At 31.6% G+C, this 26,433-nt stretch overlaps 1 protein-coding gene, 2 long non-coding RNA genes and 1 other non-coding gene across 7 annotated transcripts; 3 read left to right on the top strand and 1 right to left on the bottom strand.

Annotated features, from left to right (window-relative positions):
* The first annotated feature begins 7,527 nt into the window (after positions 1–7,527).
* On the top strand, positions 7,528–9,472 carry LOC146926915 (uncharacterized). Its single transcript, XR_015005547.1, has 3 exons — positions 7,528–7,666; positions 8,153–8,262; positions 9,198–9,472. It is a non-coding gene; the product is annotated as an uncharacterized LOC146926915 (long non-coding RNA).
* Positions 8,106–9,370, bottom strand: LOC146926916 (uncharacterized). Its single transcript, XR_015005548.1, has 2 exons — positions 9,317–9,370; positions 8,106–8,292 (listed from the first exon to the last, which is right to left on the bottom strand). It is a non-coding gene; the product is annotated as an uncharacterized LOC146926916 (long non-coding RNA).
* Positions 9,473–14,941: 5,469 nt separating the features above from the next.
* Positions 14,942–19,416, top strand: LOC146926914 (uncharacterized). 4 transcript variants are annotated; one of them, XM_085700352.1, is made up of 5 exons: positions 14,942–15,078; positions 15,869–16,076; positions 16,579–16,661; positions 17,287–18,493; positions 18,736–19,416. In XM_085700352.1, exons 2-5 carry the CDS (start codon positions 15,935–15,937, stop codon positions 19,305–19,307), a joined length of 2,004 nt encoding a protein of 667 aa, XP_085556478.1. In that variant the 5' UTR covers positions 14,942–15,078; positions 15,869–15,934; the 3' UTR covers positions 19,308–19,416. The 4 variants fall into 4 exon arrangements, with proteins under 4 accessions (XP_085556478.1, XP_085556479.1, XP_085556477.1 ...); XM_085700353.1 differs by having other exon boundaries at positions 15,003–15,078; positions 15,880–16,076; XM_085700351.1 differs by having other exon boundaries at positions 15,003–15,078; positions 15,872–16,076.
* A 697-nt stretch (positions 19,417–20,113) lies between these two features.
* TRNAK-CUU (transfer RNA lysine (anticodon CUU)) lies at positions 20,114–20,186 on the top strand. The gene has a single exon. It is a non-coding gene; the product is annotated as a tRNA-Lys (tRNA).
* Positions 20,187–26,433: the final 6,247 nt, after the last annotated feature.

The raw sequence follows: 26,433 nt of genomic DNA, 5'->3' as shown, positions 1-26,433 counted from the left end.
CTGTAATGTGAGAGATCTTGTTTGGGAGATATAACAGATGATGGCAGCATTGTGTAAGTGGGAATAATTTTGCATTGCCCCAACTTCAAATCTTTGGTAGTAATAATTGTTACGTTTAAATTCACTTTTGATCCCTGATTTCTGTAAAAAAAAAAAAAAATGAAGTTTTGGTCACTCGATTTTAAAAATCGGTTTTTTAATCAGACGATTTCATGAATTTTCATCACAATTTAAGGTCATTTTTGCTCACGACTTGGTGGGATAAAAGTTTGTTGATGTTTTTGCTAGCGTGACGTATTAATTAATGATGTGACAACTCTATAAGCACCTTCAATTGTTCATATGCACTTCAAAATCTAATTGCCAAAAATACCACCAAGTCCTAATTCCTGTCACATAAGATCGGGGTTAAGCCCCGTTCGCTCATGATTAGGACTTACGAACCAATCAATTTTTAACATATATCTGGCACAACTCACTTGTATTCCACTTCTCTATCACACCCTACTTACTTATTTCATCCATTCCTCCAAAAGTTTTTACCCTTTTTTTGTTGTTGCAAAAAATGTGTCTCCAATCATCGAAGTAGGACTGCTAAAGGATTTCTACACTCATTTAATGTCAAGAAACAAGTATACCTGTATGCTTTGCTGGTTCTTGGTTGCTTTTTGTGGATCCTATCAGAAGTTAAGAACCGATCCTAGGGCCGGGTTCTAACTCCCAATCTAGTAAACTCCATTGTTTTTATTCGTTGCATTATTTGATGTTATTATTTTATAATTTAGTTTTTCTCTATGTTTTGTTATCTATTTATAATTATGGTTGAACATTCGGTTGGTAATTCCGTTGAGCCAAAACCAAATATTGTGGAGTCTCTCGGTGAACACAAACTATCTATTTTTGAATCTTCCATTGAATTAAAACCAAACATTGTCGAAGCTTCCATTGATTTGAAATCAAATCTTGATTCTAAAGATAACATTGTTGATACCACACATTACTTTTTTATAGAAGAGAAATGAAAAGTTAGAGATGATATGATTAATTCGGTTCATCAACAAGCATAGTCAAATCTAAGGATGCCAAAGTGGTGAATATCAAAGAGAAAGATTTCCAAGAGGTTGATGGCAAAGAGAAGGATGTTAAAGAGGTGAAGCTCATCGAGTTAGTAAACAATATATCATGAAATCGTGGGAAAATATGGTCGAATCTCCTTCGAAATAATCATATGTTGAAGTCTTAGTGCAATTGTGAGAGGTGTGTAGGAACTTCCCAAAGTTCCTCAGCTATGTTGAAAATACCAAGTTACATCTTTTGAAGGAAAAAATTGTGTGGGCATGAACATACCGTGGCTTGAAAATTCCATTTATGAATCTTAGGACACTCATAGAACACTCTATCGGTAGTTCTACAAACGGGCAATCCTATCAGCGTCTACCTTACCAAAGGGTTAAAGAGAATGGTTCTACTAGGTTTACTCCCCGTAAACGGATGCGCTAAGGTTGACGCTCGACTCGCAACCCCCTATCAGAGAAAGCCTTGGAGGTTCGCGCATCCGGAGAGGGGCTAATGCCACTCGACTGGTTGGAGAGGGGTGAAGTTAGAGTCAGGGGAATGGGCTTTTTCAGCTGGTGCGCGTTAGCGCACTTCCGTTTTCCCACTTGTTTCCTTAATTACTAACTAGTTACATCTTAGGTTCATCAGATTTTACTCAGTATTAGTAATGTCACCTCTTAGGTACTTACTACCAGGGGCAACTCTCTTTCGGTATCTTTCGCTAGTTACTAACTAATTACTTCTTAGACAGATACTCCCTCTGGTCACTATTATAAGCAAATTTCTACTTTTTAGATTCATTCAATAAATGATGTATGTGGTCTACAATTAAGACCATATACATCATTTATTGAATGAACCTAAAAAGTCAAAATTTGCTTATAATAGTGACCGAAGGGAGTAGATATTAATATACGAGCTATAAATATCAAGATATAAACAACAAGATAGTAATATCAATATTAGGCCCTCTCACAACCTAAGTATCTAATCTAGAGTTACGATCCTTCGAAATAAATAATTCCTAATAAAACTTAATAGCGAACAAAAAATAAATAAAATAAAACGACATTAAATGAAATAAATATCCAACAAAAATAAATAGAGGTTCATCTTAGAACTCTAACCTAAAAAATATTAGTTACGCATGGTAACTAAAAACAAATTACTAAAGTTAAAAACATACCCTAGAAAATCAAGGAGAAGATAGAAAATCCTCTGAAGCTCTAGAATTGCCTTCCTCTTGAACTGTCATAGTTCTGAACGAGAAATTCCGAATGAGGAAAACTAGTATTTATAGTGAGAGTTTCTAATTGGGTTTGGGCTATAAACGCGGGCTTTAACACAAAAAAGCAGGAAAATACGCCTGCACCCCTCGCATTTTAGATGCTCGGGGCACATGAGCAAAACTCCAGGCGCGTGAGAGTGCACCCAAAGCCATGCTCTAGGTGCATGAACCATGCTCTAGGCGCATGACATGTGCTCTCTAGGTGCATGGTGTGCTTTCCTAGGACCAGTTTCTCCGATTTTCCGTCGTTTTAGGTCTTCGTCTTCAAATAACTTGCCTTGGAACTTGGGAACAAAATTCCTCCCACTGTAAAGTCTCCCGAGGCCAATTGAATCTTCATTCTTGGTCTTCCCAAAGTCTTCACAAATCTTCGAATGTTCTTGATTTGCCGATATGCATGATTTCTTCGCGAATTACTTCTAAACCCCCCCTAAAATTGCTATCATAGTTTTAAAACTCGGCTCAGTCATCGACTCGGCAGGGGTACTGGGTCACTGGTTAATGGTCGAACCACTGAGTTGTTGGTTGAACCGCATGATTGAACCGGATTAAACCGGATAACTCGGTAAGAAGACTCGGTCTTAAGATTAAATTTTCATAAGTATTTAACTAGATTAAATCGGATTGAACCGATGAATCGGCCACTAAAAAACTAAAAAACTAACATGTAATATGTGTATTAATACATGTATAGCTATATTTTTTTAAAGAGTAACATGTAATATGTGTATTAATTGTATAGCTATATTTTTTTAAAGAGTATAGCTATATTTTTTTAAAGAGTACAACTATATTTGTTTGCATAAAATAAATTTTGTTTTGCATATCAATTAATATTAACATAATATATAGATTTTCTAAAATAAACATACAATGTGTATTTTTTTTAGTGGAGAGATATTATTATTATTGTTGTTGTTGTTGTTGTTGTTGTTGTTGTTGTTGTTATATGTTAGTGGCACGTGAATATAGAAAGAAAAAGAAGATACATGTGTGCTGGATTAACAAAAGCAAATGGGCTTTTGACTCATGGTTGTATGCTGACCCGAAAACAACAACATGAAACATGAAGGATTAGGTCTTGCAGTGTGCCGCCGTCCCTCTCTTCTTCCCATCTCCATCTCACATACTTCTTACTCATTCTTTAAGTTTCTCTCATTAAATTTCTACCCATCTCATCACCTCTTTAATATTTTCGATTGAGTTGCTTCCATTAAATTTGATGTTATCAAACAAATTCACACAACTGCTTCAGATCTACTGCTGCACTGCTCTTCATTGTCTCCCTTTCTTCTATTTTTCAGATTTCTTTTTTTAAAATCAAGACTGATGCATTGACCCGGTCCGGTTCACCAAACAGGCCGAGTCACCGATTTTGACCGGTTTTGGCCGAGTCGCACCGGTTCTCACCGGGTTAAATGCATGTCCGATCCATCATGTAGCTCGAACCGCCCACACCACCGGTTCACGGTCAGACCGGTTCGACCGGCCGGTCCGCTTTTTAAAACTATGATTGCTATGTTTCGGGAAAACTAGAATTACAAACTCAAATATAGAAAACATTACAAAAGTCTCGAAACCATAGGCAACCGTTCTAATACTCATCCTTTTTGCTGCTAAAAACTACTAAAAATGACTGAAAACAAGCTAAGAATAACGTAAGATGACATGTCATCACACCGCCAAACTTAAAGTGTTGCTTGTCCTCAAGTAACGAAAGAAAAACATTCTATTTTCTTTTTTAAATATTTTAACAAATTTTTTTTGAAATTTAACACTAGACAAATTAAGCTTAACCCATTTTTCTTTTGTGAAGGACGGTTAACTACTTTTTTAATCCTTCTTGTTTGCACATGTTGTGAAGGACGGGTTAACTCTTAATACATTTGCACATAGATAAAATGCTGATGTATGCACGATCTTGTTTTGACACTAAATTTAAACTCACATACATAATTAAAAAAATAGAATGAGAAAATAATTAAATAAAATGTATTTTGTGTGCGCGCGCGTCTAAGTGGTATGTTTAAAGACTTGTGTTTGTCACATGTATAGTACTATTTTTTTTTGTTTTCTAAGGTAGCTATTTTGATAACCATATTTATGACGTGTTTTTTTTTTTGAAAAGATAAATGTATAATGTGTTGTCACTACAATATTTGAATTTATTAAAATTGACTAAAGAAAAATACATTTGAATACTAAATTAAATAACTAAAGAATATTTAAAGACCAAAAATGATTATGGGTAGATCATGGTTCAGACAACCCACCAGGTGAGTTTGTCCTTGCTGCTAAGTTGTTATTTTCTTGGGTTAATCAAGTAAATGGTCTCTATAAATATTTATAATTTTGTTTTTAGTTCCTATAAAATAAAATTACACTTTTTAATCCCTATGACATTTTCCTTTAGCATTGTAGGGACCAAATATGTTGACGAATTACTTTTACAAGGACTAAAAATGCTGATGGAAAATTTTACAGGGACTAAAAATGGCGATCCAAAATTTTACAGGGATTAAAAAATGCGATTTTATTTTGTACGGATTAAAAATGAAATTCTGAATATTTATAGGGATCATTTACTTAATTAATCCTATTTTCTTTTTTCTTTTTGACATTAAATTATTATTTTCTACTTTATATTTATGATTTTACATCAATTGTTTTTTTTTTTTAACAAGCAAAAACACATCAATTGTTAATAGGGGTAATTTTGTGGTGGAACGAAGGAAGTTTTTGTGGTTAAATAATCTTATGACCGAATTCACGTACTTTAAACATAATAAGGTGGTTTGGTCAAAAAAAAAAAAACATAATAAGGTGGAAAATTTGGTGTTTGAATTCTAACCGTAAATATTATTGTGTTGGTAGCTATCAACTAAATTGTACTGAGTAATTTTATTTATTGAAACAAATGTAGATATTAAAATTTGAGCTTTTCTTGCATTAAATCACGTGCATATACTTTGCTTGCATAAATCGTACCAAACATGGTAGCAAATAGAAGGATGTAATGATTCCATCCACAACAACTGCTTGTGTGCTGCTTTATTTTATGGACAACTAATTAGTTCAAGCGTAATATTGAAGGAAGAATCTACCAGAAGTAAGAATTAAAAAAGAAGCTCAAGATCTAATACTTTACCTATGTAACTAGTAACATACCCGTGCATCCGCACGGGTGCTGGTTGGTCGGGGACGAATTTGTGCAGTATAAACTTGACATTAAATATTTGTAAACAGATTTTTTTAAAGAGAAAGAATTTGTAAACAGTTGAAATGTATACATATTAAACAAATTATTATTAATATTTTTGTAATGTAGTATATAAAACGTTGGATAACAAAAATGATTATTAAAAATATGTTTTTCTATCATGTGCAAATTTGCAAATTTTTTGTATAATAATTTATATTATAATATCAAAATTTTTTATATGCAAATTGAAACAATAATATTATAAACTTATATGATTTTTCTCCTAAAACAATATTGACTAATATAATTTTAAAATATGTTTATCAAATTGTCATGTGTATAATAATCATTTTAAAAATTTACCAGTGACAACATGTCTCGTGTATAATTATTATTTTAATTTTTTAATCAAAGACAATACGACACATGTATTATAATTACTTTAAGTTTTTAATTAATGAGAACATGTCTCGTATATAGTGACGACTCGTCCCATGTTTAATAATTATTTTAAAATATATATCAATGACAACATGGTCCGTGTATTATAATTACTTTAAGTTTTTTATCAATGAAAACATATGTCGTGTATAGTGACGACTTGTCCCGTGTATAGTAATTATTATTAGTGACGACTTATCTTGTGTATAATGATAATTTTTATATTTTTATCAGCAACAATTTTTCAAGTATAAAATAATCATTTTAAAAATTTATTTGTGACAACCTGTCATGAGTATAATAATCATTTTAAAACATGATCTGACGACATATTCCATGTATAATTATTATTTTTAACTTTTTAGCAGTAGCAACCTATCCCTTTCTTATATTGTGGAGACTTTTTTACATTGTATAGAATTTTAGCAACGACAATTATTTAAGTGTATAATAATTTTCGACTTATACAATTTTATAATATGTTTTCCAACTTGTCGTGTGTATTAGTGATGACTTGTCCCAGGTATAATAATTATTTAAAAATTTATATCAATGACAATATGACTCGTGTATTATAATTACTTTAAGTTTTTATGAATGAAAACATGTCTCTTGTATTAGTGACGACTTATCTTGTGTATAATGATAATTTTTATATTTTTAGCAGCAACAATTTTTCAAGTATAAAAAAATTATTTTAAAAATTTATTTGTGACAACCTGTGCAAAATAACTTTTCCCGTGTATAATAATAATTTTAATTTTAATTTTTTGACGGAATTTTTAAATTTTTAGTAGCAATAACTTTTCAAGTGTATAATAATCATTTTAAAAATTTATCAATGACAACTTTTCATGTGTATAATAATTGTTTTAAAACTTCATCTGCGACAACGTGTCCCGTGCATGATTAATATTTTTAACTTTATAGCAGCAACAACTTGTTCTTTCTTATGTTGTGTAGACTTTTTTATATTGCATGGATTTTTAGAAACGACAATTTCTCAAGTGTATATTAATAATTGACCTATACAATTTTAGAATATGTTAGCCACTTGTTATGTGTATAATAAAGAATAAATATCAATCTTCAAAACAAAATTATAGTTGAAAAAAATAGGAGTCTAAAAAGCAATTTAAAAAATAGGATAATTGTCATGGTTAGGCCCAAACCGTGTAAAAAGACAGAAGAAAGCCCAATAGATAACTTTCCATAACAAACCCTAATTTTCATTTCCCATTAACCAAAGACAGAAGAAATTTTTCTCTCTCTCCCTCTCTGCGCCGTATCTTCTTCTTCTCTGCCCTCACAAATCAAGAAAACCTCCTTCTCTCTTCATCTGCAACTAACTCCGACCACCGTACTTATAAATAAAGCCACCGTTTTTATCGTCTCATTCTCCTATACAAAACCCACTTATTTATTTTGAGATCAAGGAAAGTATGAATATTGAGTCCAATTTCTCTCCGATTTTGCAGCCACCGTACGTTAGCGTCCTCTGCAAAAATCAAAGTGATATTTTGCTTACTCTAAACATCTACAACAGAAAATTACGGCCGGAGCAACTTTTTTTGGGGACAACCGCAACATCAATAGCTTCAGTTTCGTCGTCCAACATGCAACAACAAAAACATTCAAAAGATGAAAATTGATGTGATTCTCTTATATTTTCAAGACATGTAAGATTTGTTTTTGTAGATTAATGAATATGTTTTAGGTTTTTTTAGATCTAATACTAATGTTATTTTGGTAATCCTTTTACTGGATGGATCTTTGATAAAGAAGCTAATATTGCAATTTCCTTGAAGACTTCGTTTGAGTTGTTTTGTGGTTCATGCAAAAATAGATGGCTTTCTTTACCACAAAAAATTATCATTTTTATTCCAATTTTGAATTTAAAAAAAAATAAAAAAAAAATGAAACTTTTGTTCAGCAAATAAGGTTTTTTTTTAACTGGTGAATGATATTTTTCTTTTGCATATCAAAAAAATGTTTTTTTTCCTTATATATTCGATCCCTGTTTTTTATTTTTTTATTTAACAAAAGTTACAACTCTGTTTTTTCTTTTTTGAAAAAATTATTTCTTTAATAGATTCTTTTTAGAGAGTCTCTAGAAAATCAGAACACCAGCAACTCATCCCTGTTTCTCATTTTTTTTTTTGTAGCTTTGATATGGAATCTTCAATGGACAGCTTACAAAAGTCTATAATTCCCATTTTCGACAAACTTGGATCTCAATCATGGAATTGTGCAGCTGATCTGGAACCATCATCATGTAAGCTCTCTTTTGGACCTATGTGATCTACTTCTTTCACACATGCAACAAATAACAACAACAACAAACAAAATCAGCTTTTATATTCATATCCTTAATTGTATGAAATTGATTTCTTCATCATATTTATTTATTTGATACATGCAACAACAAAATCACATTTATTAAAGCAAAAGAAAAGTTTCTTGTGAGGAAACAAAATTGGTTATAAGTCAACAAAAAAAAATTATGTTTTGCTGGTAAATATTGTTTAGTAAATTAGTTTGTTGTTGTTTTCAAAGAACTTTTTTTTTGTTTAATTTTAATGAAATTGATTATTTACATGATAGACAAAAAAAAATTATGTGTAAACCTTATTTAATATTTTTTCTATCATTTAAATGATTTATTTATGTACATAGAAAAAACAGATTTTAAATAATTTTTTTGTCAAAACATAAATTTTGTTTCAATTGATAGTTTTATGTTTCGACAAAAAAATATAAATTTTGTAGGAAAAAAAGTATGTTGTTTTGGCTGTTGATACAAAAACTCATTAAATAAAATTAAGTTAACTTAAGTTGGGTCCTCCTATTTTTCCTTATTTCCTCATACTTAAATTGACATATTTCTTTTATGCATTAAAAAAAAACACTACAGTTTCTGAGATTTACAATAGCATGGGTTCTTCAAGTGTGATATTCTATCCCAGTTTATACATAATAATGACATTACAATTCCAAAATTTATATTTCTTCCTACTTTTATTGTTCTTACTCTTTTATTGTTCTTACTCTTTCATAATGATATTCATCACGTCTATTTCTTCTTTGTTATTTTTGTAGAGGAAAAAAAAGGGTAAGTTTGCAAAAATATAAAGGCAGAACTTTATTATAGTTTGGATATGAATATTGTTCGATATACTTTGAAATAGAGTTTGTTATATGTTTATGCAGTTGAAAAAAAGAAGAAAGTGAACTTAGTTTAGTTTAACATGATGATATGAAGGACATAAAGAAGGGAGAAGACATGTTTGCAAAGAGAATGAAGAAGAAAGAAGAGTTGTTTTTGTTACCTTACATTTCCTTTACATTTGCTGCAAAATAAGAAAGTGAAGATTAAGAAAAAGTGAGAGAGAAGAAAAATGAAATAACAGATTTGTAAAAGTATTGAATCTTATAGAAAAGAGTTATGAAATTTGAAATTCAAATGTGAGAGTTTGCCCCCAAAATTTTATACAGCAAGTGGACATGTGAACTCTATGTATTGGTAGAAGTGCATATTGAATTGACACTTTGGGTCAGACTTGGGAATCCGAAAAAGTGAATACTATTTAGTTTTAGTAGTCAGCATGAAACCGGGAAAAGAAATTTGAAGTGCAATGAAACAATAAAAAACATAACTTGGTAGTTACATGACATCATTTTTGTAAAGATAGGTCATTTGGTTACCAAAAGCAATATTTAGACTTGTTTTACCCCTCAATTTAGGACGTGTCATTAGTAGAGGATGTCCAGTTTGGGTTTTTCCACAACATAGTATCTTCTTATATTAAGGAGGATGAATCTTGATCTATCAGAATAAATTGCTTTCCTTTAGAACATGATTGTCAAAAATGCCTTAATTGGTTAAGAAGCAATAATTTAAAGTAGTAAATTAAAGCTAAAATCATTTTTAATTAGGTCAAAAATATTAAAGCTAGAAATTCTACTATTATTATTAGAAGTGTAATGACGTACTAGTCATACTGATCTTTAATTTATCTAATTTTGCCCATACTAACATTGTGATCTTTGACAATCTTTACCTTTACACCTTGAAAAAAGTGTTGAGAATATCAATTAAGATCTCAAGAAGCAAAAACAAAAAGTTCTTAACCACATGGTTCTCACCTTAATAAAAATACAGGTAAATAGTCAAATTAATTAGGAAAGGAATTTGTTAAAAAAAAAAATTAATTAGGAAAGGGTTTGTTGGATCATACAATTTTTATTTTTTGAGGAATGGATCATACAATTTGATCACTGAAATTAATAAAATTAAAAATATTTTTAAATTGAAAATATTCAATCACACAGTTAGTACTTCAGGAGTTCAAGAATGAAATTAATTGACGCATAATATATAATATGATCGAGTATTTTTATATTCAATTATCTATTTGAAATTTATTTTATTTCAAGAATCAGATTACCAAACACCTACCAACTTGAGAGCTAAATGAGTAATTGACTTAATTAATATTAAAATAACACCTCTTAACTTATCACAACAAATTGAATACCAACTTGAGAGCTAAATGAGTAATTGACTTAATTAATATTAAAATAACACCTCTTAACTTATCACAACAAATTGAAGTAACTCAAATCACATCAACATGATGTCACTTATTTATATTAATTCATAAAATATCTCAACAAATCCAAACTTAATTAAAAATATGTGTTAGTTCAAAATAAAAATAAAAATATGCTTTGAATGCATATGTAAAAAGTTACAGTAATATTACATGAAAATTAAACACATAACAAGAATTGACTATACTTATTTTGTCAAAAAAAAAAAAAGACTATACTTATAGTAAAAGCAGGAGATTTAATTACATTTGTCAAATGATTAATGTTACCTTCAACTAAGACAAACAAATCATATTACCATATATGATTTGATATACAAACCATAAAATTATAGATTTTAAATCAAATTTCTATACATCATTCATATAATACAAATCAAGTTACATGAATTAATTTCACTATTACAATTCCTTGATAATTAAGATACACTAACCAAACTTTTGCATTGATCTATTCTCTTCGAGCTTTCTTGGTACTTTGTTGTGAACTTGAAAATGTTTTGTTCTTGATTCATATAATACAAATCAAGTTACATGAATTAATTTCACTATTACAATTCCTTGATAATTAAGATACACTAACCAAACTTTTGCATTGATCTATTCTCTTCGAGCTTTCTTGGTACTTTGTTGTGAACTTGAAAATGTTTTGTTCTTGATTTGGAACAATAATTCAACCTCTCTTGACACATCAAGTAGTTGTTTGCATTGTGCTTTCCTTCTTTTCATATGTGGTTTGGTTTTTCTTGGTGCAAGTGGACATTGCTTTGGCATTTGGATTCTATTATCAAAATGAGTTGGAGTTCTAAATCCATCATCTTCATCTTTTTCTTCATCACTTTCCAACTCTCTTGATGATGTTGTTGTGTCTACCTCTAAATCTTGTTTTTGCTTAGACAACACTATGTTTTGTTCTTCCTTAAACATCAACATTATTGGTCTCTTCAAAATCTTCAAATTGTTGTTGCTACACTCTTCTTTGTCATCTTTGATGTGAAATAGCTCTGAATTTGACATGTTGGAGATATGAATGAAGAAGAATTAATGAGAGAAACAATGGAAGAAAGTAGTATTAAAAAGGGAAATTAGTTGAGAGGTAGTTATAGAGATCCTTGGGAATTGACGGATTATTTAATGTTGTACAAACTTTTTTATCTCTCTTTCTTTTAATCATTTTCCACTAGCTAGCTAGCTTCCTTGGTTATACTTTTTGGGCATGTGATTTTTCAGTCCATGTTAGCATCTATATATAGAGAGATAGAGTATGGTTCAGTGTTTGGGATTTCATATTTATTTTATGCAATCACAAAAATTAGATCGTTAAATCAAGATCAAACTATTTATATTTTGATTTTGAAAAATTCGGGTAGCAAATATAAATTTATTCAAGTATTTTTTTTTTGAAGTAAAATTTATTCAAGTATGTATTGTCTGATCTTAAATGTAAAAATTTAGATTGACTATTGTATAATTGTGTTAATGATGAAAAGCAAAGTATTCAAACATTTAAAATGACTAAATTTTGTTAATGTTGAAAAGTAAATTAAACGTACTAACAAGTAAAGTTTGCCAAAAGAAAAACTATCGAGTGATATAACTACTCTATGGTACGTTGATGAATTCAACCATATTAGTTTGATAATATTTGATCTCAAAAAAGCTGCATATATATATTTTGGCTGCACAACATCCATATATACATTATAAAAAAGAGGTTGAACAGCTTAGTTTTATTAATTTTATAAGGTGCATTGGATCTTACACCTAGAGAAGGTTTTGAAAGCTAGCATCCACCTCGTTGTTAACTGTCATATCTTACTCTTTTCACTTTCTTTAATTTTTTGAAGAATGACAATAATATTTTAAGTTTATTGAAAAATTAATGTATTTGATCTATATAAACTGTGTATATTAATTATTTAATTAATATAAAAAATTGTTTTTTTTTTTATAAATATGATCGAAGGGAGTACAATTTTTTATATATTTATTCTAACATTTTATTATTTTTATCTTTTTCTTCATATCACATGATTAACATATTACATCTATTATGTTATTTTTTTTTCCTTCTCTTTTTCCAAGGTGTATATGAGGTATACACCAAACATTTTCTTATTTTTTCTTCTTCATGCAATAAGATATTTATTTCGAGAAATAATATTTTGACAACCATTTTTTGACAACTTTTGGACAACTTTCTCTCTCATACTCACATGATGTTGTTATCCTCTCTCTTCCTTTTTCTCTCTCCATTGTTTTTGACCAATAAGAAGTGAGAAAAACAAGGTTGTCAACAAAGTTGTCATCAAATGGATGTCAAAATATCATTACTCATTTATTTCCTTGATGTAGAATTGTGGTTTACTTTCGTGCAATATATGCTAACTTTGATGCAGCTATATGCATGTGATTTGCTGCTATGGACCACCTAGTCACAAAACTACTCAACCCCTTTATTTTTTAACTTAGTTTTTTATTTATTTGATACAACCATCACGACTTCCATCCTTTGTGTCTACTCCTTCAAAAAAAAAAAAAATACTTTGTGTCTACTGCAAGCAATACATACCAAACAATGGAGGTCCAAAAAGTTTGACTTTATATTATATAATTAATCATTTATATAATTATTTGACATTTTATTAAATTACATTTATTCGACATATATCTAATATGTATTATTTAAATATGTTGATGAGGGAATCTGTGGACTTTTAGAAATGCTTTGCTATTTTCTTTCAAAAAAAAAAAGAAGAAATGCTTTGCTATTTGTTAGATATTCAGATAAAAATACGAGCATTGAAAATCTTGATTTTAAATTAGTTATAATTTGGGTACAAATTTTGGGTATCCCAATCCAAACCTGATCAAAATAGATGGGAAAAAACTTGGTGAGAATATTGGAGTATTAGTTAAAAAATATAGTTAAAATAAGTTATGTGAATATTACACATTGTCAAATTACGACTTGTTTTTAGAAAAAGAGAAAATATATGATTAAAGATGCGTTAGGGTTAGCCCATAAGTCCTTCACGTGACATCATTGAAATTCCTACATTCCATTAAAAATGAAATGAAAATAGGATCAGATTTATGATAAATTAAATGGAGAAATGAGATTTAAGGGTGTAGACCGAAAAACTTGAGAGAATATAACAACAACCGAGTTTTATCACATTAATCGGGGTCAGCGACATAAATCTAATGATGTCATAATGTTATATAAAAAATTATGTCTTTCTCCAACTCATTAATCTTTAGATCCTTGATAGTTTCTCTTATGGTTTTTTTTTTCTAAGTTTTCTAATACCTTTAGTGATTTGACTCACCTACGTCTAATCTATTCTTACTACATAATTCACAAAATTTTTCTTTATATGTCCAAACTACCTACGTCTATTATCTACCATCTTTTCTGGTATAAATGTTACCTCAACTCTCTCTCTCTCTCTCTCTCTCTCTCTCTCTCTCTCTCTCTCTCTCTCTCTCTCTCTCTCTCTCTCTCTCTCTCTCTAATATTTTCATTTGTAATCATATTTTATCTAATCTTACCACACATCAAACACATAGTTTAGGTGGTTCTTTACCGTCCAACTTTGTCTCTATGTCCCATATAAGATTGAGAGAACAAGAGTAAATTTTTTACTAGCTTTCTTTTTAAGCACTAAAAATGACTACTTAATGAGTTATAATATTATATTGTTACCGGTAAAAAAAATTATATTACAATTATTATACAAAAATTCAAGCATGTCACCCTTTAACACATTTTCCAAGATGAAATTCAGATGTCCACGGTTCTAGTTCGAACATTGGCTTTTACACTTTTGTAAGTGAGTTTTAAGTGATTATTTTCATTTAGTCTATATATAAAAAAAATGAAATTCAAATGTGTCGAGCCAAATTTAAGGACTTGCATAATTTAGTCAATGCATTTAATTTTTTTTGTTGAATAAAAGTTTAGGTGAGTTAAGCTATGGAGCACACCAATGTTAGGCAAGACTTCAAGGCTCAAAGAACATTTATAGATCATCCACTAAAGAGATCATCACATCGGCATCAGGAGTTGAATGCACGACTTTACGAGCGAGTCTATTTCTTACTAATTGAACCAACTTTCATTGGCGTGAATACATTTAAATTTTAAAAAGGTCAAATTAATTATACATAACAAAGAAAGCCTACATGTCATTGCCTAGTAAAAATAACAAATAAAAATAGAAGAAAGCAAAGCAAAGAGATAAGAAGCCGAGAACATTGGTGTGAATATATGTTGTCTTTGACTTTGTATTTAGTAAAACAACGAATCAACCTTTATTTATCATTATACACCTGATCCACTTTATGCTCCTACACTTGAGAGATTTATAAAATAATATATAACAAAGCAAGAATTAGTTGAGAGCTTAATTTCTTGGTGTCACCTTTTTCCTCATTCATGAACAAGTGCAAGGAGGAATATTCTCTTCCAAAAGGTAACAAATTAGTTACATACCCTTCTGATTCATTCATTCATTATGTATTTTTTTTTTCTTTCTAATCTGCATTGCATTGTATATTATCTAACATACAATGAACAATCAGTTGAAGGAACATAGAAAAGTAAACATTTATGACAATGTTGTTTTATTCATTAGAATATGCAATGAGTAATTAACCATTTGTGTTTTAGATTTCTTGTTAGAATTTTACAACATAATTCTTATTGACCATAAAGAATAATCCTAATCAAAAAAAGTGGAAATGAAATTAATAATTTCCTTTTTTTTTTCTATCCTTTTCATGTCTGAAATTAATTTGAGAATTAGTTTCTTCATAGATTCATCTTAATTTTTATGTGGTTGGAGATTAAATTGTTGTTTTTATTTTTCTTCATGTTACCACAGAATAATATTGTTTTGAAACCTAAGACATATTAGATGATTTTACCCATAATTCTAAATTGTAATTTCAGTTATGTTGCAAATCTTGATATTGCGATAAGTTGCGAGGGGAAAATACGGCTGATGTAGCCGTAATTGTGGTTGCTATGTTGTTGCGAAAACCTCTAAAACTTTTATGTTACGGCTGCTTACGGTTATGAACCGCAATTTACAACTATAATTAAACAATCTTGTGATTTTGCATAAAATCAATTCAATTATGGCATAGAAACATGTCTAAATGAAGCCGGAATCCATGCAATAGATTGATTTGTTTGTTGCTGCCTAATCAATAGAATTCAACATTCATTGGTGATTGATATATTTTATTCCTAACTTGTAGCAGGATTCTAGGTGAATGTTGATCATGTGAAAATCAAGCAGGTTTAGAAGGTGAATCTTGCCAACCATGGTAAGGCATAAGCACTCTGATTCATATGGTAACAAACATCATCCTGAAACCAGGAAATCCCTGCACCATCCCTTATGCCATCATATCATACAAAAAAGGCATGCATACAAGAAGGGTGGCGGGGAAAGAAGTGCTTCGGGTTAGTATACATTTTTGCATCTCGTCATTACGCCACTTTACTATGTATATGTTAGTTTCTAAAATATCTCCGCAATCTTCATTTGGAAAAAGGTGTGCACAATGTGATGATTCTACGCCACCGACTTAATTACCTTTTTATTGTTCGAGCTTAGGGTTTACAGCTTACAACTTTTGTTTAACTCTGGACCTATTTGATCAACCAAACAAGATCCCATATTACCTCAATCATATTTAAGTAAATTTACTAATGTAAAATTAGTTACTTGTTTAAAAAGTATGATAACATTTTGTTTAAGTCCTCTTCATTACATCCAATTTGAAAATGTAATAGGTCATATGTGTAGAAAATTGTGTAGGACATATTAAATCATCATTAACCCTACACTATATATTAACATTACAATTAGGAATTTTAATCAAACTTTAGAAACCATCTAAGTATTTTCTATGTCATAAAGGTGTCACTTCCTTCAAACCTCATCACTTGATCTCATTTGCAGGAACTGTACATGCAGAAAGGGATGAAGCCTTCTCTAGTGATGAAAGGAAGAACCTCAACCTTGCCATATTAAAAAATCCAAATGTAAGTTCTCCCCATCTTGTTAAATTTTTTCCTTTTCTCCTCCTTCCTTACCCCTAATTTTCCATCCTGTAATAGAGTTGGTCTTCCAAGTTATTAATTCAAATAATTTTTGTGCTTTAGTTTTGGTTTATGCCTCCCTTGCTTTTCTATGTTTTTATTTTGAGTAAATAGTCACTTTGGTCTTAAATGTGTTGGGCGTTGTCGCTATATAGTCCTCGAATTCATCAAAATTACAACACATTCTTGAATACGTCTATGGTTAGTTAATTTGGTCCACAAATATGTTTTACATTAGTTAGTTTAGTCCTCAAATGTGAATTTTATAAGTCCTCAAGGATGTATTTGTCATTTCGATACATTTAGGGACTATAGTGACACCACTTCACACATTTGGTGACCAAAATGACTTTTTACTCTTTTATTTGTTAATGGTATCCTTGGCATAGTGCAGATGATTGTTGCATGTCGATATGTAAACATAGTTGAGATTTCAAAGTATATTCTTTAAATTATATCATAACCTAAATTCAATTGATTGGATGCATTGATTTCTTCTCTATGTAGAATGAGTACACTAACTTACTCAAAATTAATTAACAGTAGTATCTAATTTGAAGCATGCCAGGTTGAAGAAAAGGTGACACCACATTCTTCAGTTGGAGAGAGGTGTGCACAATGTGATGATTCTACATCTAGCAACGATTACCGAGAATGTAACTTGTGTTGCAAGCATCAACAAACGATGAAAAACGACTTACTTGCGCAAAAAGTAAAAGATAAAAAGAAAAATAGAGTGGGAAGTAATGCAAGGAAGCATATATTTGGTGTTTCCACTCGTTTATGCAAGCATTTTGTTGGTCGTGTGGAAACAACCAACATGAAGAAGAAAATATTAACATTTCTTCATGATCCTGTCTTTCCTATGGTTTATCAATTCCATAAACAACAATTGCGAAGAGAAAAAATTACACTAAATAGGTCTAAATCGTGTCCTTTTCCTTACTCGTCATCAAAATCAAAAGTGAAAGGAAGATTATATTGTGACAGTGAAACACAGAAGTTAGTACAATTCGAGTCCTCAAAAACAGCTTGTGAAGAGGCCATGTCATCGGTACTAAAAGCGAAAGTAAATGCAAATTTCAATATGAACGAATCAGTTATAGTAGTAAGAGAGGTTAAGTTTTCTTCGGTATCTGCGAAGGGTCCAAATAGTCTCAAACAAAAGATAGAGCATGTGACCGGAGAGAGCAAAAAAGAAAAAATTCGCGTTGGGATGGATTCGGTCATTCATAAAATTCCTCAAGGACAAGAGATATCAGATGGATTGAAGAAAGAAATTTTGAAGAAATTGACTGACCCTATAATCATTCCTAGAGAAAATCAATACAAGAGTTCCTTAAGAAGAATCAAATCTCTTCAAGAATTACTAGAAAGTTACCCTCAATTCGAGGAACCAAAATTAGAAAAAGAAAAGGAAAATTCACCATTGAGAATGGTGATACCTTTACAAAGAACTCTTTCATTACCTGATCTTCAATCTTTTACCTATGCTTCTCAGAACGAGGAGATTTTTAACGTTCATTCGAAAAATCAACTTCAATTCGATAAACTTGTGGAAGATTTGGCTCAAGAAAAATTTGAAAGTACAGATGAAAATGATTTAGTGATTAGTAATATTGTGAAATCAGGATCAAATTGTATCAATAAGATTAATGGAATGGTGGATCTAATAATTGATGATTTTGGACACAATGGTTTGCAAGATTGTGGCAGTTTCAATGACCAGTATATTGAAGCAATCAGAGAATATAGGGCTGCAATATCAGCATCAGGTTCGCCTTCCTAGCCCTTCTCTTTATTATTTTTTAATATATGTTACTCCTTTCTCATTATATTATGCATTTCATTTGAAATATTTCTTCGTTTCAAATTATTTGTCATTTTATAATACCAATACAATCTTTATTACTTTCGAAAAGATTGCCAGAAAGTAGTATGTTGTTGACACTCGTATAAATAGTGTCATTGTCAATTGCAGCTATACATAGTGACATGTTTTATCTAACCTTGATAGGTTCAAAAAATAAGCCAGAACGTGTCGATAGATCGGATAATGTGGCTCAAAAAATGGAGTTTCTAACCAAGGAATTGAACCATGAAATTCATGTGGACACCAAACTCAAAGATGAGTATAATTATGTGAAATATGTACTTGAAATTTCTGGACTCACTAGTAATGATAGCCTTTCAGCATGGCATTCTAGAGACACTCCAGTTGATCCATCACTCTATGAAGAAATGGAAAATGATCCTGAATTTTGTCCTCATAAAGATGCTCAATGTAATCATCATGTATTGTTTGATTTAATTAATGAGACAATGTTGGAAATTTTTGGGAGGTCACATAGTTATCCTCCTATAGTAGGGTGTTACACTCTCCATAAAGTGTGGACTCATATGAGCAAGTCCTTGAGTTTGAGATCCAAAGCTGGCCAAAAAATTGATGATCATGTAAGTAAAGATTTATCAAAAAATGATGGGTGGGTAAATGGTCAATTTCATGGTGAAGGTGTTGGTTTGGAGGTAGAAGACATGGTTTTTCATGATCTACTTGAGGAAATAATCTTGGATTTAGCTTGCTTATGATACAATTGTTGAAATGATGTGAATTTTTTCTAGTTATGCACATTTCACACTTCTGAAGAAAAAAGTTATGCACATTTCACTTTTAACCTCAATTATTATTATGTTTTAATATTCATGTTATATACATATAGGAAGTATCTACCGCTATTTAGCCATCATTAATCTCCATTAAAAATTTTATTGAACACATAAGGTGAGCTATCTATTTCCAACCAATTTTTTTTCAATATGCAAGACAACAAGAGTAAAAAATTAAACATATGACCACTTGTTTAAGGTGTTCAAGTCTCTTAATTACCATTCAGATTAACCACGAGTTGCTACACCTACCAGTTTCTTATCGGTTTAATTGCAATTTTGATCCCATATATTTACTATTTTGCAGGTTTGGTCCTTCCATCATATTTTTAAACTAAAAATTAGTGATGTGATATTTTTAAATGATGCGGCATATGATCAAATGATGGAAAGAGATCAGCATCAATGAAATTGTAAAATTTGGTTAAAAACTTAATTTAAAACATGTCATATCACCATATTATAGACCAAATATTTGATAGCAGGACCAAAATTCTCAAATTTCAAAATAATGGGAATGAGTTTGGAAAATGGTGAAATTAGAGAAACCAAAATTACAATTAAACCATTGTTATTTGATATCATTTTCCTCCTTAATATTTACAGGAAAAATATATATATGTAAATATAAGGACAAATGATTTAGAGTATCTCCTTCATAAAAATATAAAGTGATTGTTCAGGATTATTAATGGATTAATATCTTTGGTTGGGAATTATACCAACAAGCCCGTCTAGCTCAGTTGGTAGAGCGCAAGGCTCTTAACCTTGTGGTCGTGGGTTCGAGCCCCACGGTGGGCGTATAATTACTTTTTATTTTTCTGCAAATTAAATATATTTTTCTGCATAACGCTAATACGCCGCTACCTTAAAACGCCGCTACCTTAAAAAAAACTAAAATATAATTATGAAGGATAAATGAAGGATAACAATAGTTTTTTATTTTTTTTTAGGAGTGTAGGAAAATGTTTTTTTTTTTTTGAGCAAATAGGAAAATGTTTTTGTTAACATAATTTTCCCTAATAAAATTAAGCACTACTGTGAAAAAAATATATTTAAGAACTACTGTGAAAAAAATATTTAAGCACGATAGTGTTTAATTGTAAAAAACACATTTTTCTACAAGCCATTTTTCTAAAGTGCTTACATTGTTATCACTTTCCTAGTATTTCCTCCTTACTAGAGTAATAATTATTTTATGAGATTTTTTATAGGCTAAAATATGGTTTTAGTCCCTGCAAATATGCCTCGTTTTGGTTTTAGTCCCTGTCTATTTTTTTTGTAGTTTTTGGTCCCTGCAAAATATTTTGTTTTTGAAAATAGTCCCTGACCCCACTTTTGTGATGATTTGCACACGTGGCACATTATAACTGAACCAATTTTGTAGTTTTTGGTCACTGCAAAATATTTTGTTTTTAAAAAAGGTCCCTGCAAATTTGTTTGTTTTTGAAAATAGTCCATTCAGGGACTATTTTTGAAAACAAAAAATTTTGCAGGGACCAAAAACAACAATTTTTTTTACAGGGACTAAAACTAAAACGAGACATATTTGCAAGGACTAAAACCATATTTTAGCCTTTTTTATATGAAAATTGTTTTTTCTTCTTCGTACAAGAGAGGAATAAGAAAATACTTTTTGATTTAAAAAGTGCAATCTAATTCATAATTGTATGGTCAAAAAGAAAAATAAATATTCTCTGATTAAAAATGTTGGATAAACTTGGAATTTTCTTAATTACATGTAATTTTTTTGACTACTTCTAGTCTCACCCCATATAATTCTAATTACATCCAAATTTACTTAAAATTTTGAAATAATATCGAAATTGCCCTCTCCATGTAAAATTCTAAAAAAACCCATTTTTCATGATCATTCTGAACCTTCAACCCCTTTCAGTCACAAACCACCATAGACGTGAAACCAAGATCAAAGCTTGAATCAACATCTTTTTCATTGATCGGTACTCTATTCATAAAGGTTAGTGAATTTCATTATCCAAGAGTTTCTATTTGTTTCTTGTTCGTTGTGTGTTTTCTTGTTTCGTTATGAGATTGCCTGTGCGGGCGACATATAAGGTAGACGTAAATTTAGATTAAATAGGTATTATTTCGGTAGATGTGAATTTAGATGTTATTTAACATTACATATCAATTATTAAGGTAAACATAATTTGATATTACGTAGGCATTATTAGTCACTGTGAAAAACCAGTGTAAATTAAGTTTACTTATGTACAATTACTCACTATGAAAGGTTAGTGTAAATTCAGTTGATGTATGTACAATTACACTATGCGAGGTTATGCACAATTATTCACTAAAGAGGCTAGTGTCAATTCAGTTTACGTATGGACAATTACTCACTCTGAGATGTTAGTGTTGGAACAAAATGTGTTTAACAATGAACCTTAAAGAGTTTTGATGATAACAAGGTATTAAAAATTGTAAATTGGACTAGCTAATATTTGTTCAAGTGTACAGGATCATAATTATAAAGTTACATCATCATTGGTTCTGAATGAGCAAATAAAGAGCAAAGGAAACAACAAAAATTTGAAGCTTGGACGCTCCTGAAGGCAACTTGTCACTGAAGAGAAAAAGCGCTCCTGAAGTTAAGTCGCTTCTGAAGTAAGGATAGTGCTCCTGAAGTTAAGTCGCTTCTGAAGTAAGAATAGTGCTCCTGAAGGCAAGAAGTCCAGAAGTCATATCCTCAGAAGCTGCATCATCAGAAGCTGCAGAAGTCATATCATCAGAAGCTGCATCATCAGAAGCTGCCTCATCAGAAGCTATTTCACCAGAAGCTGAATCTCAACTGGATTTGCAAAAGATTCAAGAATTGAAGAATTATCAATGCAAAAGCTGTCTATTGGATTCGAAAACACAAACAAAGGATTAGTGGAATTTTGCAACGGTCATTTCAAAGGTGTTTGAAGGCTTGTGCTTGCAATTTGGACGAAAGCGTTGACATTGTACTTTGTACGAATTGTACAACCACGTTCTCCACCACTCTGTTTTGTGTCCACGCTACAAGACAAGAAAACAGCTCCAGAATACGGTCTCGCCTGCATATATGTTCCTTTGGATAAGGAATGGATTTCAAATTGGTTCTTCATAGGACAACAACCAAATCAGGCAAAAGATCATTGGTGAAAGATCAAGCTTCAACAACGACTCTTTGGTGTGCTGGCAATTTCACAACGTCTCTTTCACACCTCTATATAAAGGAGTGAAGACCTAGAGATTTGGTAATGCATGAACGCTGAACGAAAGACTCATAACATTTTTACAAGTGCCAAATCTCTGCTGAAATTGTTCTGCATTCACTTAGAATTTCTGTGTCTCAAAGTCATATCTTAGAAATTCTTAAGTTCATTGAGTCTGTATCTGATTTGTATTGTGAGCACCTCTGATTGTATATCAAGTGTTCAACCTTAAACAATTTTCTGTGTAATTTTGTTTAGTTAGGAAGTCTCTTGCAGTTGTGCTTGAGCAGGAAGTCTCTTGCTTGTGTGCTTGAGCATTGGAAGTCTCTTGCTTGTGTGCTTGAGCATTTGTAATCAGATATTACTCATAGTGAAATCTCCTTGGAAGTGCAAGGGGGACTGGACTACTTCTGGATTGTGGAAGGAACCAGTATAATTGCTTTGTGTCGTTCTTCTTCTCTCTCTCTGTTTTATTCCGCTGCATTTAGATTCTGATTATCACTTCAGAAGCTGTCTCACTTAGCTTCTGATCAGTGTGTTCAGTTTTTAGGAGAAACGAAGAATTTTTCAAAACACAATTCAACCCCCCTTCTTGTGTTTTTTCTCACCTTCAATTGGTATCTAGAGCCTTGGTCTGTTGTGTAACACTTAACCGTGCAACAGTCAAAGATCTGAGAAAAACATGTCTACTCCTCCTTCTACTGGTCATAGTGATACTAGCTATAAGAATGTCTCACATGATTATAGTGATAGTAAGAAAACCAGCGTTGGAAAAGTTCCAAAGTTCAATGGAGATGCTGAAGAGTTCTCTTGGTGGAAGACCAACTTTTACAGTTACATCATGAGCCTAGATGAAGAATTATGGGATATTCTGGAAGATGGTGTTGGTGATTTAGTCCTTGATGAAGAAGGAGCTGCTGTGGATAGAAAGAAACATACTCCAGAACTGAGGAAACTCTACAAGAAGCATCATATTATCAGAGGAGCTCTTGTCACTGTCATACCCCAAGCAGAGTACATGAAAATGAGTGACAAATCCACTGCTAAAGCTATGTTTGCTTCTCTCTGTTCAAATTATGAAGGGAGCAAGAAGGTCAAAGAAGCAAAGGCTCTTCTGCTTGTACATCAGTATGAGTTATTCAAGATGAAGGATGATGAAACTATTGAGGAGATGTACTCAAGGTTTCAAACCTTAGTTTCTGGGCTACAGATTCTAAAGAAGAGCTATGTTGCTTCTGATCATGTAAGCAAGATACTCAGAAGCTTACCTGCAAGATGGAGACCAAAAGTGACTGCCATTGAGGAAGCTAAAGATTTAAACACTTTAAGTGTCGAAGATCTTGTTAGTTCTCTCAAAGTTCATGAGTTAAGTCTTAATGAACATGAGACTACTAAGAAGAGTAAATCAATAGCTCTTCCATCCAAAGGCAAGTCATCAAAAGCTCTCAAAGTAGTTGAATCTGAAGAGGAAGAACAGTCAAGTTCAGATTCTGAACCAGATGCTGCTGAAATGGCCATGCTCTCAAACAGACTTCAATATCTGGCCAAGAAGAACAGAAAGTTTCTCTCCTGAAGGGGTAACTCCAGAAGCTCAAAGAAAGAAGATCAGAAGGGATGCTTCAACTGTAAGAAGCCTGGACACTTCATTGCTGAATGCCCTGATCTTCAAACAGAAAAGTCAAAGGATAAGTCAAAGAGGTCTACATTCAAACCAAGCAAACTCAAGAAGCAGATTAAGCAGAGTTTAATGGCAACCTGGGATGATTTGGGTAGTGAATCTGGATCTGATAAAGAGGAAGCTGATGAAGATGCAAAGGTAGCTGTTGGGTTGGTAGCAACAGCAACTTCAGAAGCTGGATCAGATACAGACTCAGAAGATGAAAACGAGGTATATTCCAAAATTCCCAGAGATGAACTTGTTGAGTCTCTTAAAGAACTTCTTACACATTTTGAAGTAAGAACCAATGAGCTGAAGGATTTAAAAGAAAAATATGCTGATTTGGTACAACAGCAAAAATCAACTCTATTGGATCTGAAAGCTTCTGAACAAGGACTTAGGGGTTTTGACTTCATGTGTAAAACATATGAAGATCAGCTCAGGTTCTTATGTCAGAAGCTACAAGAAAAGTGTAATGAAAAACCTTTAAGTAACCATGAAATTGCTCTTGAAGATTTCATTATATCTGGCATTGACAGAAGCAGAGTGGCTTCTATGATTTATAGCATTTACAAGAACAATGGCAGAGGAATTGGTTTTCCAGAGGTGAAACTTGAGAAAACCAATCTAAAATCTTGTTGTGAATGCATCAAGGAAGGTCTGAAAACATTCTTTGTACCAGAAGGGGCTGAGTTGGAAACTGTTGTTCAATCAGAACCTGAAGCTTCTAGTCCTAAGGCTAAGATTACTTCAAAGCCAAAGAACTCTAAGTCAAAGGCTATGATCAAATCTGATTCCAAGACTTCAAAGGTCAGGATCCTGAAAAGATCAGAACCTATTCCTCAGAGTCTGGTGAAACCAAAATCTGGGGTTCTGAAGTCTAAGTTTCAGAAGAAGACAGTTACTGCTTCTGAAGTACCAAAACCTAAGGTGATGGTTAATCAGAAGCAACCCAACTCACAGCACAAGGTACAAGAAGTGAAGAGTAAAGCCTTAAGTACTAACCTTCCAGGACCCATAGAACAATGGGTACCTAAATCTAAAAATGTCAATGATGCAGGTATGTCTAAGAGCAGTGCCAAAGCAAAGATCATGGTACCTAGACAGTGGTTGCTCAAGACACATGACAGGACACAAGTCCGTGTTCCTCAGCCTAACAATGAAAGAGGGAGGAAATGTGAAATTTGGAGGCAACCAGTCAGGCAAGATCATAGGTACAGGAACTATTGGTAATTCCTCTACCTCAATTAATAATGTATGGTTGGTAGATGGTCTTGAACATAACCTTTTGAGCATTAGTCAATTTTGTGATAATGGTTATGATGTGCTTTTTGAAAAACCCAACTGTACAGTAATCAACAAGGAAGACAAATCCATTGTGTTCAAAGGAAAGAGAGTTGACAATGTCTATAAAATCAATTTTTCTGAACTGGCTGATCAGAAGGTGATGTGCCTACTATCAGTGAATGATAAGAAATGGATGTGGCACAGAAGGTTGGGACATGCTAACTGGAGGTTAATCTCTAAGCTTAGTAAGTTACAACTTGTGAAAGGGCTACCAGACATTGACTATCATTCAGATGCACTCTGTGGTGCATGTCAGAGAGGGAAAATTGTGAAATCATCTTTTAAAACCAAAGACATTGTTTCAACCTCAAGACCTTTAGAATTACTCCATATTGATTTATTTGGACCAGTAAGTACTGCATCCTTATATGGAAGTAGATATGGATTAGTCATTGTTGATGATTACAGCAGATGGACTTGGGTGAAATTCATAAAGAGTAAAGATGTTGCGTGTGATGTATTCAGTAGCTTCTGCACTCAAATTCAATATGAAAAAGAATCAAAAATTTTGAAAATCAGAAGTGATCATGGTGGAGAATTTGAAAATGAGCCATTTGAAGCTTTTTGTGAAAAACATGGAATTTTCCATGAATTCTGTTCTCCTAGAACACCACAACAAAATGGGGTTGTAGAGAGAAAGAATAGAACTTTACAAGAAATGGCCAGAACCATGATTCATGAAAACAATTTACCAAAACATTTTTGGGCAGAAGCAGTGAATACAGCATGCTATGTTCAAAACAGGATCTATATTAGACCTATTTTGGAGAAAACAGCATATGAACTCTTTAAAGGAAGAAAACCCAATATCTCTTACTTTCATCAATTTGGATGTACATGT

Source organism: Medicago sativa, chromosome 4 (genome assembly GCF_051527215.1).
Source record: "Medicago sativa cultivar Bolivia chromosome 4, Bolivia_mono, whole genome shotgun sequence".
NCBI classification, from domain to species: Eukaryota; Viridiplantae; Streptophyta; class Magnoliopsida; order Fabales; family Fabaceae; genus Medicago; species Medicago sativa.
This window is presented reverse-complemented; position numbering and strand designations above follow the sequence as displayed.

What these genes read in the sequence shown, in the direction of transcription:
- LOC146926914 (XM_085700352.1), top strand. Translation starts at nt 15,935, where the DNA reads ATGGTAAGGCATAAGCACTCTGATTCATATGGTAACAAACATCATCCT. An exon ending in CGGGGAAAGAAGTGCTTCGG is followed by an intron (nt 16,077 to 16,578) that starts GTTAGTATACAT and finishes TCTCATTTGCAG; the next exon opens with GAACTGTACATGCAGAAAGG. An exon ending in CCATATTAAAAAATCCAAAT is followed by an intron (nt 16,662 to 17,286) that starts GTAAGTTCTCCC and finishes GAAGCATGCCAG; the next exon opens with GTTGAAGAAAAGGTGACACC.